General features: G+C 44.8%; 1 protein-coding gene across 16 annotated transcripts in view; it reads left to right on the forward strand.

The window, feature by feature from the left end:
* IGFN1 (immunoglobulin like and fibronectin type III domain containing 1) overlaps window positions 1–18,630 on the forward strand; it is a 62,783-nt gene that overhangs the window by 15,391 nt on the left and 28,762 nt on the right. For all 16 annotated transcript variants that reach the window (XM_040616408.1, XM_040616412.1, XM_040616419.1 and 13 more), the window contains exons 4-5: window positions 14,099–14,232; window positions 18,507–18,575. In XM_040616408.1, the coding sequence (XP_040472342.1) occupies window positions 18,557–18,575 (19 nt within the window). In that variant the 5' untranslated portion in view covers window positions 14,099–14,232; window positions 18,507–18,556. The remainder of the gene's footprint in view (window positions 1–14,098; window positions 14,233–18,506; window positions 18,576–18,630) is intronic.

The raw sequence follows: 18,630 nt of genomic DNA on the forward strand, positions 1-18,630 counted from the left end.
GTCTCCGCTGGAGCCTCTCTCAGACTGAAGTCTCAGAAAGTTATGGAACGTATAGATGAAATGAAACCAACAGATTTCAAGGACCAGATAGATGAAAATCTGCCCCAATGTAGGGATTAAATAGCTGAACTATTATCTTTACGCTTAAAATTGACTTTGTACCATGCCAAAGACTTGAGGGTTAGAGTCAGGGTCCTGAGTGTAGGAACAGGCCATAATGGTCCTGGCAGGATTGGTGTTTTCATACACCCATGCAAGGTCAAAGGAACCTGATCGTGCAAGGTCTCTTCCTCACTTAAAGCAGATGAAAGTAACTTGTATCCTCTCTGAGCATGCACAAATTTACTCCTTTAATAAACTAGGACTTCCTAGTTGTTAATAATAACTGATATCAGACTGTAGCATGTCAGCAATTTTTTGTAGAGCCTTAATGACAGACTTCAATGGCAAGCAAGACCATTAGAAGAGAAATGTTGCCAGGAATCCTAAATCCCTGACTCTGGCATGCTGAGGTTTGGAAGCTTCCACCCCAACCTGCTCTATGGGGGATGGTTTATCAAGATGGTTGTTGACTCTCAGAAGTTCTCTTTTCTGTATTGCTTGCCCTTCTTTCTTTATGGTCATGCCTTTGCTGATATGCCTTGTCACTCCACCTTCATCTTGATCTCTACTGTATTCATGATTGTTATCTTCTTTTAGCCCTTCACCTGTTTCCACATTTTTTAACAAAGCAAGTTCCTTCAGTTTTGCCCTAGTACTTGTACACAGAAAGTGCTTATCCAGTAAAATTGTTAATATCTCCAAGGATGGAGATATGATCTCTCTGGGCTGTTGTTCCAGAGTTTGACCACTCTCACAGGATTTTTTTTCCCTAACATCTTATTGGAACTGCTCTTGTACCTTGTGTCCATTGTTTCTTGTAATGATAGGAGTTTGGCTCTCTTCGCTGTAAGCCACCCTAGGTAGCACAGGAGATTGAAATTCAGACCTTCCCCATCCTTTCTTCTCCAGGCTGAAAACATCCAGCTCCTTCAGCCTGTCTGCCTCATGGGCTCTAACCCCCTACTGAACCTCCTATTTGTTGGCTTTCCACTGGACTCACTCCAGTATGTCCAGACCTTTTTTTTTTTAACTGGGGAGCCAAAACCTGTACATACTACTTCAGATGTGGCCTCAGAAAAGGAGGGGAAGAACTGCTCCTTTTGACCTGCTGGCCGTGTTCTTGCTGATGCAGCAGAAAGCACTACAGGCCTCAGCTGCTTTGTAGACTCTCACAGCTTTTCTGCCACCTTCTGACCAGGTAGGTGTGACTGGCTGCCTGGGACCTGTAGACTTCTTGCCTGATACACCATATAGGTGAGTGTTAAAGAACATTTCCTGCGTGTTCAAACAATTAAGGAACTGCTATAACTACTTGTGTTTAAAAGAGGCTTCAGTTCATTGAGACTTGTAAAGGTAAACTGGGACCATCCTTCTCCTTTGACCCTCTTGGTTGAGCTCAGAAATCAGCTGACATAGTTAAGATGACAGTCATTAGATTTATATGTCCTTTGCTTTTGGCATTCTGTCCCGCTGTCTGTTCTGGCAGTTTGGGTCTGTTGACCTTTGTGGCATGTGGCAAGGCCAGTATATCTTGGCTTCTGCCTCAGACGGCTGTGGCTTGTTGTTTAAGGAAGTTTATTTCTCAAGGATATGGTCATAAGACAGCAATGCGCATGTTCTATTTTTGCAGGCATACCTAGAGAGTCAGGAAGGAGGCCAAAACCCTTCCAGAGAAGACAAACTGCAGATCTCAATGTTCTTATCAATGAGATATAAGTTCATAAGCTACAAAGAAGATACAAGTTATCCAACAGGATAAATAAAGAGAGAGGACAGGGAAAAGAAGGGTACCTGGAATACGAGATAGCCACTTAGAAGATGATGGATAGATAGGAAAATAATACACCAGGATGAAAAAGTTGAATTTTTAGTGTATTTGTATGGGACAGAGAACTAAAATTATACTTCGAAAGATGGACATGTTTCAATAAACACAAAGCCCAGAAATTGTGTCTTCATATTCTTGCAGAAGGGGAGTAGCAACAGTTAATGGTTTACTTGTTTGCTCCCTGCTTTTTAAAGTTTTCCAGAGTTTTTCTCTGTGTCTTCTTGGGCTGCTAGAAGTCTTGTTCTCTGTGCCAGATTGACGCTCCTGCATCAGCAGCCTCCCACTCTGCTGCTGTTGCCAGTTCAGAGTGTTAACACAAGTTCTTTAATATTGCCATGAAAGGAATGCTAAGGATGGTGAAGAGGAGCATCTCACTAGTGCATTCCTCCTCCCAACAAGGACTGGGGAATTGTCAGCGTGACCCAGCTGGCCCTGAGGAACCACAGGGGGTCCAAAGTTGTAGTGCCACTGAGGAATACAGGCCAGCCATCTCGGATGATACACATGTGAGGTTTCTCCTCTTCTGTGGTCCACCATGGGCTGCACAGACAGCTCCACCCCTGTATGGTCACTGTGGAAGGAATAATACCTTTGCTCTGGTTACAACCCCTTCAAAGTAGAAACACTTACTGGGTGAAAAGAGAGGAGTGAAAGTGGTGAGTGTAAAATTAGATATGCCTGGAAAATAAGATGAATGAAGCTGAAAAGCACGAGTGGCTGAGACGATGACCCATTCACTGTCATGGTCATTGACAGCTCTGAACCATCTAGGACCCAATCTGTCAAAGTGATTGACAAGGACATGCTGGACTTTGTGAAGGCCCAAACTGCAAGCAATTTGCTTGCTGTTCAGTTTGCCTCAGAGCCACAGACTAGTTCTGTCTAAATGAAGGGTTAATCAGGGCCTTTTCGTGGGTCTTGTTTCCTTCTGCTCAGCTCCTGGCACTGATATTGTCTGCCCCAGCCACCCTTCCCAGAAGACAGTCCTCCCTCATCCATCACCCGTTCTGACACAGGACCCGACTCTTGACACCCACTCCTCCTTTCCTCTCTTCTCCTTGTCTGGCTGCAACGTATCAGCACCCCTGACATTATCCTGCCTGTTTCAGTGATGCGTCTATCCATCCGTCTGCCTTGAAAAGTGACCTGCTCACTATGTCCCTCTACCCTTCAACCAGACAGGAGCCTGCCTGTCTGCCTGACTGAGAGCAGGCAGAACGTGCTTGGTGGTGGAAAATACAGAGCACATGCAACTGAATGTCACCAAAGGCAATACATAAAAAGTACGTCCTGGAGACTGTCAGAGACCAGGATGTAAACTGGTCCACAAGATGTTGTATCATCATCTGGTTCCTATTCGGAGGCTCTGCCTTTCCCAGGCAGTTGCAAACTTAGCTGTGTCATAGGGAGTAACATTGCAATGAGATGACAGAACTCAGTGTGAGATGTTAAAGGAGGGGAAGGTGATTTTATTTTAAAACAAAATGATTTCATTCATTCAGACTCATGCATGCACGTTATATCCCAGTGGTCTTCCCAGCATGTGGGCACCAAGACATGTGCATCCAGGTGATCCCAGTGATGTCAGGGAAGGCTTGAGGTACTGACCTATTAGTCAGGTCTGGACACTTCAAACTGAGATGTTCATTGAAAAATGAAATTTTGTATCTTCAGAAGCATTGAAGTCTGGCAGTGACTTCATGATCTAACACAGCCAAGCACTAGGCCACATGGCAGTCTGACCATCATTCTTTGATGCTCTTTACTGGGCACCTCCAGTTCTGTGCTTGTCTCATCCCTGGGTCAATGGAATAACTGGCTGAAGGAGAGCCCTGTGGTTGGGGACACAGCTGGTACAGCTTCACAGCACAATGAATTGAGCATCCCTAGCAAGGAACTATTTTGCTGAAGACGACTGAGACCTTCCCACAAGAGCTAGTTGCAGTTTTGATCCTAAACAGAAAGATTACTGTCTGTGATGCTTTTTAGAAAGTCAGCTTTAGTTTGAAAGGCAAAGTAATTTTTAGAAAGTCAACATTAGTCTGAAGAGCAGGTACCTCCAGGGATGAACTTGGATGAAGACTGTTGTGTAGACAGCATTGATCAATCCACTGCATATACTCGAGTGAGGAAATGGCACAAGAACCAAATTAAATTCCTTGTGAAAAGTCTTGCCATGTTGTTTAAAGTGGGATCGCATAGATTCATTCTAGAGGCTGAGAGAGCATGGAAGGGAGCAGCATCTCAGTCTGGAAATTTCAGAAAAACAGAATCTCCTAACAAAAATGGACTTTCCTCCTTAGTTCCAAAGTAGTGAAGAGTACGTTCAATGAAATGGTACAGTTTTTCCTGTCATATGCTGGGGAGTGAGAGGAGAGGGAGGTAAACCTCTGTACTTGACTGCCTGTCCATTGCCCGGTGCATTTTCTGCTTGCTACCTGCCCCTCCCCCTGGCTCTGCTCCCACCATCCCCTTCAGTCATGAACAGGGAAGGCACCTGGGGCAGATGAGTGCTGCCGAGGGAATAGAGAGGTTGTTTGGGCCTAGAAGTCAGCAGAAGAGCAGAACCACCCATAGAAGCAGGACAATTTAGGGAAGGCAGAGTGGGAGGGAAGGGGGAGCTGAATTTGAAGCATGGTGCTGAGCCCCTTTTGGTTGCAAGGCCTGGGCGAGCTGCTGTGTCACAGGAATAAAGTTCTGAAATCCAGGGATGGGGCTCTGAGGGCACTAATAGGCCTTAATTGCCCTGAGCATCCTCACATGGGACCCCTTCCCACACCCTCCACTTATGGCCCAGGAGCTCTACTTAAACTCAGGCCTGGGCCTTTGTCCCCCTCCTGCCCTTTGCTGTAGTTGCACCTGTATTCAGGCTGGTGCCTGAACTCTTGTGTGGATTTCCCAGGTTGACCTTGGACTTGACTTTTTACCATCGCCTCTCCGCTAGCCCACATCAGGTGCTGGGTGGGAGCACCTGGTTAGTAAGGTCCCTGCTGCTGCTGGGGCTGCCCCTTCCACTGGGGACCAGCCCAGCCCCGCCTGCTCCCCAGCATCCAGCTCTTACAGGTATTTCCCTGCTAAGGACCCTGGGCTGGCCTTGTGACTGGTAGCAAGCAGTAAAGGCCTGTGACTGTCACACACTGGGTCACTATCACGTGGGAGAACAAGCGAGAGAGCTGGCTGCCACGGGGTGTTTGGGGGCAAAAAGCTCAGCTGCCTTCATGGTGTGGTAAAAGCCCTCACAAGGCCATCAGGATCCCTGCAACTGTCAGCCAAGCCAGAGTGAGAGGGTGATATCGGACCTGCCTTGGGCCAGGACCAAGGAGGCGTTTGTAGGCTGGACACTTACCGTCTTGCTTAGTGTCAGCTGGCCTGGTTTGTGCCCACAGGCAGAGGTCAGGTTACCCAGATAGCAATCAGAGCTTACAAGGGCAGGAGTGGTTCTGCGTCAGGTGAGCTCCAGTGAATCCCCTTTGGCACATACTAATTCCATTTGAAGAAGGCTGGAAGAGGTGAATGGTTTCTGACCCAGTTTGGTTATCCCTGCTGCTTAGGTTTTGGCCCATCTTTTTTTATGTGACAATACCTGGGGCATTCTCATGTCCTTCTGCTGCTATTCTGAAGATCCAGTTACTGATCTGGCGGATGTGGGTGGCTGAGGGGTGGGGAAAAGGGACGTGCAATAGTTGAAAAAGAAGCTCTGGTGGGGATGGCCCTTAGTTTGTCTTGTAGCTGAACCCCCGGGAAGGCTCTGAGTGCTTTTGGATGCTTCAGTATCTTGTCCTCTCTGCCTCACAGGTGCTCACTGCCCCTTTGGCAGAAGGCTGTAGGACAACTAGGAGGGGAGTCTGCCTTTATGCGCTGGGCCTGGGTAATTGAGGGGATCCCCAGCACTTTACTTAGTAGAGTTTCTGGTTTTGAACCATACCCTCCACTTGATGTCCGGATGCTTATGCCGAGCTCCTGGCTGTTGGGTAGGTCATTCAGCTCATGGGCTTGTTCTCCACAGAAGCCGGGTACCTGAGATCAGCCTCCCTACAGGCGAGACTTCCAGTGATTACTGACACAGTGTGGCCTTTGAAGGCAATAGTGAATTGTACGTGCTCAGGTGCCTGAAGGGACTGTGATGTATTGTTCTGGCTGGATGCTTGAGAGATGACAAACATAATCAAAATGGATCTTTGGTCCCTCAGAGGGATGCTTTGCTGCCAGGCTGCATCCTGGTTTGGTGTGGAGCCTGTGCTTTGGGTCTGAAGCAGTGTTGTTGTGCCTTGCTGTGGGACACTTTTGTCAAGACTACATGCTGGGAGTATGAAAATGGCTGAGATGTGACAATTTGTACAACTGTCTCTAGTGTCCATGTCCAGTTCCTTGAGACTCCATGCTTTTTGAGCATAAAGCTTGAGAAGAGCACAAAGTGGATTGTATTCTTAGTCTGTCACAGCAGAGGTTCAGGGTTCTCAGGCTTAATGCACTAGTAGGTTGTTTCCGTGTTTTATCCTCATTTGATGTAGAGGTGTGAAGGTTTTTGTGCCCTCAGTACAACTTCTAACGGACAATTTAATGACTGGGTTGCAAACGTGGAAAGGGAGAGGGCCAGAGCTGGTCAAGCTGACAGTGTTTTAGGATAATACTCTGTGGGAGAGTAACAAAATCTGTCTGTGTCGTAAATAAATCTGAATGGCTTATTTTGGCAAAGAATTTTCATTCCTGACAAATGCAATTTTGAGACAACCAATAACCACTTGCTAATTTGGGATGAAATTACAATTGGAATCTCACATCCTCAGGTCAGTGCGGTCATAGTATTTGGTGGGTTTCCAGTAGAGTTCTCTCACATGTCTGATAGGAAATAATATTTATGAGGGTTGTCAAAGGGAAGGGAATACCCAGGCGTACAATTTGTTGAAGTGGGTTATTGGAAAGGGATGTGTCAGGATTGCTAAGTAAAGCACATTACATAAGGCTGCCCTTTGGGTTTCTGAGGTCTGGTAACTGGGACATATTTTCAAGTCTATCATCAGACTGATTTTAGCATCTCCTGGGTTGTTAGTACTCTGCTTTTTGCAGCAGAAGACCTTTTTTCTCTTCTACCACATGAAATGGGACCTTCTATGTTTTGCTGACTGCAAATGCATGTAAATGTGATTCTTTGGGATGTCACCTGCACTTTATGTCTTAAATCTGTTCCAGTATAACTTCAGCAGATTGTGCGACAGCTCAAGCGCTCTCATTTACAAGAAGGATGCTTAGCTATTGATGGGCAAGGTAGGAAATCCTCAGCAGATTTCAGTTGGCCACTGTGATGTCAAGGGACTGAGAATCCAAACTAAAAAAAATGGTTAATCTGAAGTAAAAGGGTTAGGGAATGATAACCCCATTTGAGTTATCTGATTTCCTGGAAAGTACATAAAAGTACAAGCAAAACTGCTGTCCTCCTGCTACTTCATCTTCATACTTCTTGCTGTGCCTTCTTAACGATTAAGGGCTTACCAAGGCTTGGTGCACTGGAGGTATAGTTTTATGCGGGGTGCAATAGGCCCCTTGCCTGGTGTGTGTGGGTTTGCTTTCAAGTGGTTAGAAGCAAAACCTTTGAAAATTGTGTTTTCCTTAGATTCTTGCATCTCCTGTTGGATGGCGCTGGACTAGCTGGTGTGATTCCAGGCTAGGTTACATCGTTGGGGCTGTGGACTTTGCCCACGTTTCAGTGCTTGAAGTGCTTCATGTACAGCCTATGCCACAAGCACATTTTATTTCTTGAAGAGGACAAGCTGCTGAACTTTATCCATCTGCTTTTTAAAAGCTCTGATGTGCTTGTGTGCGCCTTCCCTCACAGTTTGTGCAGGATTGCCTTTGAGATTAGTGAGTATGGCTGACATTATCACCCAAGGTGTGACTGTCCCTGAGGTGAACAATGTGGGCAATGAAACACCAGAAATGTCTGTAGCTTGCAAACCTACGAGGGGTGGGAGCAAGGAGAGCTTTGGGTAGTCCATGGGTGCCCACTACCCTCTGCAAGCTGAGGAAACTGTGTGTGTAAACCTCTTCATCCCCTGCCTTAGGCTCTTTTATTTTGGGACTCTCTTTTGTTTTCATTAAGTTTTATCTAGATTAGCTCCAGGTGACTCTGGATAAATGTCTCCTAGCAGAAGAAGCCTTTCCTGATAAGCAGAACCTTGTCCGTACATCTGATCTCCATTTCCAGCCTGACCTAACGGTTCCTAATTGCCTGCTAATGCTTCTGAGGTACCTTTAGTTCCAAGGGGTATGCACAGCTATGCAGGTAACGGAGGCTGCTCTCAGCCATGTCACTGGAGTGCAGGCTCATGCTTTTCAACTGCAAGCTAATAAATTCTGTGAACTGGTGCTGTGAAATGTTCTGTTCATCCTTTATATTTGTAATACTAACTCTTCAAAGAGTTATTTTTAAAAGGAGCATATTTGGAGACGCCTCATCTTTAAATGTCTTGGCCACTCAACCGAAGTTAGTAACCCTAGCTGTTCTTGAGATTGGTTTCAAACCAATAAAGCTGCAGTTTCCTTTAAAACATCCAGAGCCATTCAGCTGTGTCAAAGTTTTTAATGAGTTGCTGTGAAGAGGAAACACAATCTGCAGAAAAAGCACCACTCCAATGACTTGTGAAATGGTGAAGAATTATGTTAATCTCAAATTTGTCCAGCACCATTACTGGTATGGACTGAAATAATAATGAATAGGAGGCAGGTGCATCAGGTTCCCATAAAAAAATATCATCTGGATGTCTCACAGGCTAACAGCCCTGTGACAGGCTTCACCTACCAGAGGGAGAGGGCGAGAGAGAGATTTAAGTGTGAGAGAAGGGGAGGCAGAAGGCGAGACGGAGGGAGCAGCTGAGGATCCCAAGGACCCAGTACTGATCTTACAACTGAGCACTGACTGCAGAAAGGACTGGGGGGAGCTGCAGCTTGGACAGCTGTCAGGGCAGAAGAGGACCTCTGCGGTGGCACAGGCAGGTGGGTGCTGTGTACCTGTTTCGGTAGCCGTGTTTGCTGTGAGCCAAGGTGCGTTTGAGCTCCTTGCGATCCCCTTCACAAGGTGGGAAGGGTGACTGATGGGGAGTGACGGACCCTGCTAGTTTCATGACTGCAGAAGGGGGGACACTGCAACACTTTTGTGAAAATGCAGGATTCCTGGAGCAAGGAGGGGTAAAAGGGGGGAGATGCTGTCCTTTCCACTGTGATTATTTCTGTTTTAGTTATTTCTCCATTGGATGCTGGCGTAGTTTTCTGTCTCAGGATGACACTTACTTTATTCCATTATTTAGTGCTGGATAAGGAGAGAGTTTGACAGAGAACAACCTTCAGAAGTAATGGGATGGCATTCCCAGCGACGGGAGTCCTCTGGCACCATGTTAACTTGGGCAGGCAAAGGTCAGGCAGGGCAGCACTAGAACAATGCCGACAATAATATTCAGGTGTCCCGCAGAGAAAGCGGGAAGGTGGTACATGCTGCGGACTCTTGGTGTTTCAGAGAGATTTTCTTACTGTTTGTTTCAGTGTCAAACTTCCTGGGACATTAGAGCATGAAATATTAAAATAGCTTGTCATGCGAGGACTGGGCTTTTTTCATCTGTTGCCACTGAGAGGTTGGGGAAACAAATAAATAAACCAGAAGCGGGGTATTTGTTGTGTGCTCTAGTTTGAAGCGGGGCCAGGGGAGGGGGGGGCGGGAATGAGAAAAAGCCTTATAACTTGAGTCTTTTGTGGCATCTGAATAGCACAATTTTATTTATTTTTTTTTTTCGCTGTTTGTAGTGAGCTTTATTAACCCTCTGCACGGCCAAGGGGTGGCGTATGCAAAGCGGTTCAAATATACATAGTGAATGTATATTTAAATGTGAATAGAGAAGAAGACATTTGGCAAAGTCCAGTGGCCATATAGGGTCAAATGAAAGCGATGCAGGCACGCCTTACTTTCTATATTCATTAAAGCACACAGCGGGTTAAAATGTTGTTTTTTTCAGTATCTCAAGGAGGGGTGAAAAGTACTGGTGGGGTGGTATGTCTGGTAACATGTTGATGTTTAATCGCATCTTTGGTGAGTCTGGTAAGTGAAACCCAACACTGGCCAGCCTAGGCATTGGAGCATGTAAGAAAGTCATTAGAGCAGCTATCGTAAGGGGAAAGATATCATAGATCGGATAGAAAGAAATCATAGATCATGCTAGCAAACCCCTCCAGTCAGTCATGGCTGCAAACAGATTAAATCGGTCCTGACCAAGGGAATAGAAGGAATTCCATGCACCGTGGGAAGCAGGGAGCTAATCTACAGTGTGAAAGCAGAGCGCTGCTGCTTCTTGAATTTGTTACCCTGATTCTAATCTTTTCCTTATGCTGAGTTGCATCTCAGCGTCTGAAAGTCCAGCTAACAGCAGTGGGTCTAATCATGGCTCTGCGTGAACAGTGATGACAGACCTCAGCTTGCTGGTAGCAAAGGGGCAGAGTGGCATCTTGGGTGTGGGAGGTAAAATAACCAAGGCTTCGAGCCTTAAAATAGTCCTTTAAATTTCTTCTGGAGTGTACAACATGGATGAGCTGATGTTGAGGAACTGGGCTGAGCATGAGCTTCTTCCACTGAAATCAAAGTGAGCTGTGAGTACTCAATACTTGGTACATCACATATATTTCAAATAAAATACTATGAGTCCAGAAGACTCATTTGCGGCACCCACTTGTGTGGTGTGACTATTCCTTATCCTGGTGCAGGGCATTCTCCTGGTAAAAATAAAATGTCTTCCTGTGACCCACCGGGTCCATGGCCTGATCTGAATGATAAAATGTCCTTTTACTTATACGTGACTAGCAAGACTGGTACTGTCAGACTCACCTGACTCGATGCGGTATGTTGGGTGGCGGTAGGAATGCAGGTAACTGGTAGTCTTCAGTGAATTTGGACCTTTATTCCATTTTTTATGCCCTTTCCCATCCTTGAATGAATGCAACTTCTTTTTTTTTTTTTTTTTTTTTTTGTGTACAGTGTTTATGGGGTTCTCATTGCAATTATGTCGAAGTAGCCTTTGAACCCAAGTTCTGAGCTTTGCATACCTTGACCTGTTACATATCTCTGAATATTTCTGCCCCAAAGCCTCCCTGACATCGCCTTGACCTTCAGCGCAGCGACTGACCGGACCCCCACGCTGCAGGGCAATGGTGTGGCTTGGCCAATCGACTCAAGTAAAAGACTAACTTTTGACCTTGGTCATCTGTTAGTGAACTGGAAAGTCCGGTCAGCTTTTTGGACCTACCAGGTCTTGGTTTCTTCACTTCTTGCTCTGTCTGAGCCATGTGGTGGGCACCAATTGTCTATAAGAAGAGTTGTGCCAGTGTCACTGGTCAGAATGGGTAGACTTCATATTGATATGCTGAAGAAGGGAATTGCAGGGAAAACAGAAGACAGGAATAGTGGGAATAGTCTTGTTTCCAGATAAAATATACTTTTCGATTCCGTCCTGAAATAACTGTCCTGCAGCTGTTGCTTCTTGACACTTCTTCACTGCCCTTCATTAGGGGAATGAACTTGCTTCCAGGGAAAAACGTGTCCCCTTTGCAGTGAAAGCAGTGACCGCTGCTGAATGTGCCAGGATTCATTATGACATTTTGCAGGTTTTCAGTGGTATGTGGTAGCTTATCCACTGGCATGCAGGGGTTAACAGGACTTTTGGGTGGGCGGGTGGAAAGCAAACTGTGAAATGGAAGAAGGTCAGTCTCTTGGAGGACTCTGCTCTGTCACAGATGGTTTTAAGTTGTCAGTCCATCTGTAAGAGAGGTCTCCCTGCCTTCCCCGCCAAGAAAACTGTAAAACCAGGGCTGGAAATAGGTCAAAGCTCTATCAGGTCCAGGTTCAATGGACCAGGCAGAGTTGTGGCTCTCCTGGTACTTGCTAGACCCAACTGCCTATCTAATTAGGAATTCCTCAGTTGTTCAGGCAGAGACCAACAGCTAAATTGTCTTTATTATGTACGCATACACCAGATACTCTACAGCTATTTATTTATGAAAGTGGCATTGATGGAAATGACACGTTGATAGAAATGTCTTTGATTTGAGACTAAATATCATCGGCTGTGGGCTTTCAGTGGGGAGAAAATCATTGGGAAGGGGAACAGCAGGAAGCCTTGTGCCTCTGGGATGGCTCAGGTCCTTTGCTTGAGCTAACTCTGCTACGCGGACGGCTCTTGCTGCAGTTGATGAGAGCTGAAATCAGCCTTTAGTAGAAGCTAATAAATGCTTCCTCTGGGAGCGTTCCTATGGCTTACATGAAGTGTCGCTGTCTTTTGAGTCTTGCGTAGCAACTGGTTTTATTAAAAGTACTTAATGTTAAGGTTAAGCATTTGGTCAACAAAGTAACATAACTGCTGCCCCGGACCAGTAAGACTAATGTCTGAGGAAGTGTCCTTGGGGTGATCATTGGCCAAAACAGGCAGAGAAAGATGTTGTGGGAAACCACTGGGACACCACTAGAAAACAGTGTCCGCTCCTGGGTGCGAGGATTTTCCAGCAGCAGATGGAAAGTCCTTGTTGTCTTATTTTCTTAGTTTGTTAACTTTCAAATTGTTTATATTTGACTTTGGAATTGCTTCTACTTTTATATCACTGTGAATGTAACAAGAGATGTAGAACGGAATGATTTTAGCCCAAGCATCAGTTTGAATAATCACATTTTCCTCTATCAACATGTTTTCTTTTGCACTGGGAAGGTATAAATATGGTCACCAGCAATAACTGTCAAAAAGAAAGAAGAATGAAGAAAATTACTCCAGAATTTCATTTTCATATTTCAAATTGTTGATTAAAATGGTGATCCCCAGCCCTGCAAAGGACAAGTTTTTGATAGCTGTTTCAGAACAGCTGACGAATCATACTGCTACCAACACTGAAAGATCATCTTTCTAAGATTAGCAGAAACGGTGCTTTTTGTGGTTCTTCTGTCTTTGTCCTGTGTAACACGAGTCCTAGCTATAGGACCAAGTTTTTACTTTATGTTCCCTTTCCCATTAAAGACAGCTTTTAGAACTCTAATCTCCTGATAGGAAACCAGAGGAAAACCTTGTTCTGGAGGTCAGCATGACAAAAGTAATTCCATTGCCAACTTCTGGAGCCAGAATCTCAGAGCTGAATGTGAGGATTTAGTATGGCACACAATGCAAAGGAAAAAAAGATTGTAAGTTCTCAGCCAGACACGAAGGAAAGTAGACTCCCAGACTGAGTAGGCTTTGTTGCCTGCATGTAGTGGTGCTGGGAGAAGATAGCGTTTGATCCCAGACTGGCCATCTCTGTGAACATCAGGAACTAAATAGAGGCACCTTTGCTTCTAAGTGAGTTTTCTGAGTAGAGGAAGAAAGGCTTACAGGTTGCAAGGGCAGGCTGGAAGCAAAAGATTTTGGGGCACTTGCACTTCTAGGGTAAACCTGTCCATGGAAGTAAGGGGCCTTCTTGCTGCTCATGGGAGCAGGGATCAGCCTGTGGCTGTTGGAAGGAAAGACTGTGAATTGAGATGTCTGTTTTGGCTGTAGTGGTGAAGCTGTTCTAGGAGGAACTGGATTTCTTTCAGACCTCTCAGAACAGCACAGACTGAAAGACTTTACTTATGAAGGCCAAGCCCAGGCATGGTTGCCCCATACACAAACGCAATAGTTCACCGGTTTTACTTCTCTGCTAAGCAATTATGAGATCTCCTGAGGACTCAACGACCTCTGAGAAACAGTTTACTGGTGTGTCCTACAAAACTTGGATGTACAGGTTGTCCCTTCCTTGGACAAGCCGTTGATCTGCACAAATGTTTGTCCTTCCTTGAGGTACAAAGTCTTGACCCAGCTTACACTTGGAAATCCAGCATTGCCTTGACTGATGGTCGCATCTGACCAAGTTGGCCCACTGCCTTGGTTGAGGCTTGCCAAAGGCAGTGGGGTTCAGTTGCACCTCCCCTGGTGCTGTGGGAGGCATGGGCGGGTAACGAGCCCCCTACAACTGCGCACAGCACAGTATAGAGACGCCCTGACTTGGCAGCTACTGAGCACAGACTTAGCTTCTAGGAGAGTGGAGAGGTGTGTGGGGGACAAGAACTTGTCATTTCTTTTGCCACTTAGTGACATTTACAACAGATTAATAAGGGGCGTGGCTTCTTTCATACAGATCGCTAATATCTGTGACCAAGAGACCTGTTGAACACCTATGAAGAGCTCTGTGGTCTGAGCCAACAGACAGAGCCACCGTGGTGCCAGGAGACATCCTTCAAGCAGGATCATCTCCGAAGTTCAACTTACAAGGTAGTGAGTTCGGTTATGTCACCGCTGAGATTTGTGTAGGGCTGATACAGAGTTGGGAGGATGAAGTGACACCTTCACTGTCACAGTAGGCATTGCTCTGGGTTGCAGTAGGTCTGAAAATTGTTGAAAATGCTCTGGGAGGAGTGGTCTCCTACAGCATACGTTGATTGCCCCAGTAAGATGGCAGGCTGTTGGAGATCTCCTGTAACTGTCCCATGGAGCTAACATAGGGCTTGTGGCCCAGGTACACTATGGTTTTTAATGCTGTTGTTTTTTGGTTTTTGTTTTTTTTATCTTGGACACATTGTTTCTTGGGACAGTAAGTAGGGATGTGTTATTTTTTCTTCTGGATGTTTAGTAGAACTCTGTTGTATTTGCTCTGTTATGCTTGCTTTAAATTTATTGACTGTATGAAAATGCGCGTGTAAATTATGAAAGAATTCATAGGTATGTTGTGGACATCAAAAGGAACAGACTGACCTGTTGTCGTGTGGTCATCCCATACCTGCTTCACCAAACTGACGTGAATTCACTGTCCTCTTCATCACTGTTGGGCCTTAATTGCTTTCATTCACTTAGAAAATACAGATAATGGGTCTCTCCTTCTGGCATTTTCTATCAGTGCCACTTTCATAAATAAATAGCTGTGGAGTATCTGGTGTATGCGTACGTAAATTGTGGACAGCATGAGCAATCACTTATGTTATATTCATAATCCCTGAGGCAGAAGAGAAGATCAAGTCAAGTATAGATTTACCGAAGGGATAAGTCACACAAAATCTGATCCTTGGGCATTCCTCCCCACTCTACATAAGACCATTCATCACTGGAGTGCTTGTGACGTTCCCCCTCTGTGACCTGCTCAGAAGTTGTCATGAAGTTGCACTTCTGCAGTTGCTGGCCTTCAGTTCTGTGGTTCTAACCAAAGTCTTTGAGATTTTTCTTTAAAAATCTTCTGAAATGGGAAGACTCAAGCTCAAAATATTACTTAAAGTTAACAAATAAACAAAGAAAGCCCACCCAAAGCTAAAAGAGAAATTTTCAGTGAGAAATCCTTCTTAGTGAGTACCTGGGTTTCTGGTGTAAAGCTCAGCTAGAATTTAAGACTGAGCACAATTTGATATTTGTGTCCAACACAAAATATTTGTTGTGTTAGAACTGTCCTGATTTTTATGAATTACAAAGAGAAATAGAATGGTACATCTGTTGCCCTTAATATAATCAAAAAATAAGGATGATTCAAGTCTTCTGCTGTGGTCTATGCTAATGGATTTGTACTCCACATTTACTGTGCTTGTGCCAATGTCTGTGGTACATCCCGTGCCTCTGGACCCATCACCTCTGTCCGAACCAGTCACTGCCTGTCACTTCTTTACAAGTTTGGCTAATTTTGCCCACCAGTCTCTGCCAGCAATTATGTCACATCTTGTCTGTCTGTTCCACTGTCTGAACCTCATAAATAACTGTATGACACCACTAGTACCTCCAAATCCTGTGAGTCCCAAATGTTTTCCTTATTCACTTAACTGATTAATGGCCCTATCACTAGTGTCCAGTCAGACTGCAAAAGGGAATGGGCTCTTGCTCTATCTCATTTGGACAGATTGATGGATAGACAAAATGAAGGGCAGATCTCCCATGCCATCAGGCTATCTGGTTTATTTTTGTAGATTAGAAATATCTACAAGTCAAGGTCTTGCTCCTGCTCTGCATTCAAAGCTGTGGAAGCTTTGCCACATCTCCAAAGAGAATGTCTCCACAGCTGAAAAGCAGGCAGACTCCTGCCTGGGCTGGGAAATAGCCCAGTCTTGGTTAGCTGGGCAAGGGTGACGCAAGGGCGAAAGGCTAGGTGGGCAAGGGTGATGTATTTTTCAGAGGAGTGAGAGTGTTGAGCTACTTCCAGCGTTAGCCCTGTTGTGCTGGGGATATTGCTCAGCAGCATTTCACCTAGGGAGAAGCAGATAGCCTTTTGGAAGTATTTGTCTGTCTCTGTTGAATAAACAGCAACCTCAGTGATCATCTTAGTGCGGACATCTATGTTTCAAGCATCTGTGAGTGAAGATGTGAATTACACTGTGGTAATTTTTGGAAGGCTTTTGCTGTCTTTCATTTCTTGTAAAAATTCTGTGATTTCTCATCTAGGATTGAACTGAAGTCAAAGAAAAACCACGGTTATTCATGTAAGAAGGGAGCAGAAATTTTAAAAGCAAGTGGGAAAGGGTCTGAATGAGTCTCTGCCAGCTGATATGTTATTTTCTGGTCCTCATTTAACATAGAAGACACTAGAAAAGGCGATGTGGTTGGATTAATTACACTGAAGGAATGTTCTCTTGCATATCCTGGCACTGTTATTTTAACTGTGCAATCAATGTGTGGCATTAACATGCTTCTGTCTCACTCTCCAGAAGGCAAGAATTCACAGGAGTATAAGGAGTCACAGCAGCTTATCTTTAATCCAGGTGAATTTCTGAAATAGTTAAGGCCCTGTAAACTCAGCAGGTTATGCATAGTGCATGTACTGCATATTGTACATTGAGAAGATGTTAATACAGTTCAGTACTTTGGAGGACAAAATGAATCCATCAGAAGAGGATGATCAAGAGTCTCTGAAAAACTCTGCCATTTGCTATGCAATGCCCTGCCCGGTGCAGGGCAGGGTGCCCTGGAATCATCGTATTTTCCTTTCACTTTTCCATCTTTTCCCTCCCACAAGCTGTTTGTTCCCTTCACTTGCAATTTTTAAAACATCTGCCAATGGTTTTCAGAAGTGACTATGTGATACGCCAAAATACCAGCACACGGAAGCTGGAGCACTGAAATGTAAAACTCTTGTTTTGGTGTATAGCAGCAAAAGTCACCCACACCAGACGGGGAGGTGACATAGAGAACTTGGCTGTCATTTGCACAGTCCCATCTATCATTTCCCATTTCTGTTGTTTCATGTGCATTTCCACTGAAGCCAGTGAGGCTAACAGAATGATTTTCCAAGTAATCAATTATTTATGAGATTTGTATAGTCTGCAGAGCCCTAAAATAAGGTTTGTGTTAAGGGCAACAGTGGAGCCAGTGATTTGTTGTGGAGAGATGTCTACATTCCTGTTTGCCACTGCCGATTAACAGAAAAACAAAGTTTATCCTTTTGGTTCAGAATTTGACCCAGAAGTGCTGTGAGTTACACTTTCTTTGGCCTATCTATGGGACATGCGACACAAATGATTTTTGTTAGCTTAGTTGTCTTTTACCCTTAGCTGAAACCAAGTGTCATACAACTAATGCAACTCCAAGCTAAGCATATAACAAGGGGATGTTGGGGTCCTAGTTTTCATCCAGTATAGTGTGGCAATATGAGATTGGATGAATGGCTGATATAGGGAACAGAATTAAAACCATGGGTGTGCTGACAGAGTCCATCTGCCTTTTAAAACTGTTGAAAGTTGCATGTTCTTCTGTGACTGTGTTGACTGAAGGAGTGCAGAGAGTAAACAGAGAGACAGCATTAATCCCACATGGGAATCTAATCTAATTGCTCTTTCAGAGCTTCAGTAACTCTATAGTTCCCGAGCATCTCTCATATGACAAGGAATCTGCCTTCACAGTTCACTTGCAAGATAGTGATGTGTTACATTACATGTTGTCCAATTTCTAAATACAGGGAAAGAGACACCTTTAGCAGGAGGTCACATGAGTGATCTATAACAATAACTAGTTAATGCCAAGTTCACACTTCACTATTTCCTTCTAAAGTAGGTAGTAGCTTATAGTCTGCTCTCAGGTCTGTTGCTAATTTAAACAAGCTAATTTAGATCAGGATGTGCTTCTGCTTCATGCCCCAGTTTAGACATCCATTTCTGTGGCTTTCTTCTCAGCAACTGCTCTTGCCATCCATCAGAACTCACCACGTGAGTGCCATGTGGTGTAATATTTACCTGAAATATGAGAGGAGGTCTTTGGAGGCAAGCCAGATGACATGGAAATGGAAGAGGTGACAGAGGGATGCTGTTAGATGCGTACATTTTCCATTTAGCCCTGCTAGCCATTTCGTACCTGGTTTGCATTGGTTCAGAACTGTGTCATGATGTGTTTTGGAAAGACATACCACGGTGTGTTGATTGGCAGGCCTTTTTCAACTTGGCTGCTAGGATGTGGCAAGTGAGGAAGGGCAAACTGTATCATAGAAGTGAGCAGTATTAATGTCTGACAGAAGTGAGCAGTGTTAATGTCTGACATTTTCCTTGTGATCTGCGAATAAATGAAATTATTTGTCTTTTTCACAGGACAACCTGTAGTCTGTTTGTGCTGACCATAGGCAGCTGTGTAAAGCGCCATGACAAGCCATCAGGCAGGTGAGAGAATAAACACAGCAATAAAACCCGGGGTACCCCTGAGAAAAAGCCCGAC

The sequence above is a fragment of the Falco naumanni genome, chromosome 17 (genome assembly GCF_017639655.2).
Source record: "Falco naumanni isolate bFalNau1 chromosome 17, bFalNau1.pat, whole genome shotgun sequence".
Classification (NCBI taxonomy): Eukaryota; Metazoa; Chordata; class Aves; order Falconiformes; family Falconidae; genus Falco; species Falco naumanni.